General features: G+C 34.2%; 1 protein-coding gene across 1 annotated transcript in view; it reads right to left on the bottom strand.

Annotated features, from left to right (window-relative positions):
* Nucleotides 1-2,500, bottom strand: part of LOC143026016 (uncharacterized) — a 227,475-nt gene that overhangs the window by 76,454 nt on the left and 148,521 nt on the right. Inside the window, exon 2 of the mRNA XM_076186005.1 lies at nt 1-447. This exon is cut by the window's left edge and continues 887 nt beyond it. Coding sequence (XP_076042120.1) covers nt 1-447 — 447 coding nt within the window. The remainder of the gene's footprint in view (nt 448-2,500) is intronic.

Raw genomic sequence — 2,500 nt, 5'->3', positions numbered from 1 at the left:
GAGCATGGGTGATGAGGAAGACGGACGATGACGGAGAGGCCGGAGAGGTAGAGGAGGAGTTGACTGAGTTTGTGGAGTTTTGGTGGAGGAGGAGGATAAGGTTCTCCAACCTGGCCGTGTCCTGAGGAGGTCGGGCGGTCGGACTTTGGACTTCGCCCACGCCGTCGTCACCGTTTCGGACGCCACTTTTGGGAAGTCCTACAATGCGACTTCGTGGGGTTTGAGGAGAGAGTTCGGTAGACTCTTCCTCACTCCTTTCGCTTTCGTTGCTTCTAGAAGAACCACCAAGATCGTTCCTGTTACTGTCCCCGCTGACACCAACTCCAGACCCGACATTACTTTGACCCACATCACCAGAAGCTTCATTGCTGATTCTTTCACTGGTGCTGAAGCTGGTATTTTGATCGCTGAAACTGGTTCTGCTCGTAGAGACTGGACGCGGAAGCTCTGGAAAAGGAAAGAAAAATCGAATTTTAGTTTCAAGGCTTGGAAGTTACAAGAGCAGACATATAGCAACGAAGACATGATAATAGTTAAGGAATGAAGTCCTTCATATATGAATAATGTGTGAGTATGCAAGGTGAGAGGCGTATACGATAGACTGTTAGGAGAGGTAAATTTTACCTAAATACTATTTTTTCCTCATAAGGTAAGTAGGAAGCCAAGGCACATACCATGGCCTATTCATCCGGCACCCATCCCCGCACCCATCCTACACACAGGTATCAGAGTAATAGTAAAAGTATAAGAAAAATTAAACAGAAAGAGATAATGGGCTAGAAAGTTATATAGAAGATTTTAAAAATACAATAATGAGAGCAGTGAAACTCAAGGATAATGGTGAAAGTAGAAGAAAACTAATTCATTTTGAAGGAAAGTTGCGATTTGTGGAGAGATGATTGTTGTGATGACAGGTTACTAGTGAAAGGTGACAATTAGATTCTTGTTACCGCCCTCGATATTTCTGTCCATTTGCTTATCTATTCATCTATCTATTTGTTCTTTTAATGTTTTATTTGAGTATTTATTTACTTATTTGTACGTTTCTTTTCTTATTATTTTGTTTATTTATTTATTTGTCTGTACCCTCTTTCCTCGTTCTACCACATATTTCTCATCTTTCGCCTTTTATTCCACCCGTTTTCTTTTCTCTTTTTCTTCTAAGCAACTTTTCTTCATTTAAGTCGTAAGTAATATGTGTTACGTTCAAAATATTTTTATATCTTTATTTTTCTCTCTTATCTCTTTATCATTACGCTTTTCTTACTTCATTTGATACATATTTAGTGACCAGTGATACAGGATAGTTTAGTCAGATTAACATTGATACAACAACGTCTGAATGTTATATATGTTTAGTTGAGTTCATTTTATGTAGCTAATAACTTCACCTGTGGGTTCTGTTCAACTATCATTGCAACTATTTAGGGAAGATAATAGTAGACAAGTGTAAAGAACAAACGGGAAATACTATAACTCCTTTTGTAAAATCTGTTCAAGTATTATAGATACATACATAAATGTATACATACATACATACATACATACATACATACATACATACATACATACATACATACATACATACATACATACATACACACATACATACATACATAAATACATACATACATACATGCATACATACATACATACATACATACATACATACATACATACATACATACATACATACATACATACATACATACATACATACATACATACATTCATACATGCATACATACATACATACATACATACATACATACATACATACATACATACATACATACATACATACATACATACATACATACATACATACCATACATATATACATGCAATGCATACCATACACATACATTCATACAGACATACACACATACATACAGGGAATTAGTTCATGTACACTTCTGAATATTTACAATTTGAAATTGTCACGTGACATAATTGAATTGTAAAAAGAAAAAGAGAAATGTATTTTTTCCAGATCTATTGTTCGGACTTAATTCTAACTTGAACAGCATCATACTGTATGCAAAGGGTAATATGATTCTCTGATTTTCGAAAGACATTTTGCAACTGGTTTTCAGTACCACTGTCAATCACATTAGTTATCACCATTCATATGTCCCTCTAACCTTTAGTTCAATAAATATTAATGCTTACATGTTTGCATATTGACAAAATTTTGATTGATTTTTTTTTTTTTTTTTTAAGAAACAGATCCAATCTGGTAACCGCGCGCGCAAAAAAAAAAAAATAATAAAAAAACTAGACATATCCAACCTATAAATACTTTTTATAGATTGATTCTATAATGTCTAGCTCGAAAACTATATTCAAAATTCCACACGAATTTTAAAGACTCCCTGTATATAGTTAAAAAAGTCATTGAAGCCTACCAATCTTTTATTTGTATTACACGTGTCTTATTTCATATATGCCATAAAAATCAATCGTTGATATTCTTCTAAAAAAAATAAGCAAATAATGT

This window comes from Oratosquilla oratoria, chromosome 6 (assembly GCF_046742065.1).
Source record: "Oratosquilla oratoria isolate Oo_2021 chromosome 6, ASM4674206v1, whole genome shotgun sequence".
Taxonomy (NCBI): domain Eukaryota; kingdom Metazoa; phylum Arthropoda; class Malacostraca; order Stomatopoda; family Squillidae; genus Oratosquilla; species Oratosquilla oratoria.
The sequence above is the reverse complement of the archived record's forward strand: the minus strand, read 5'-3'. Positions and strand labels throughout refer to the sequence as shown.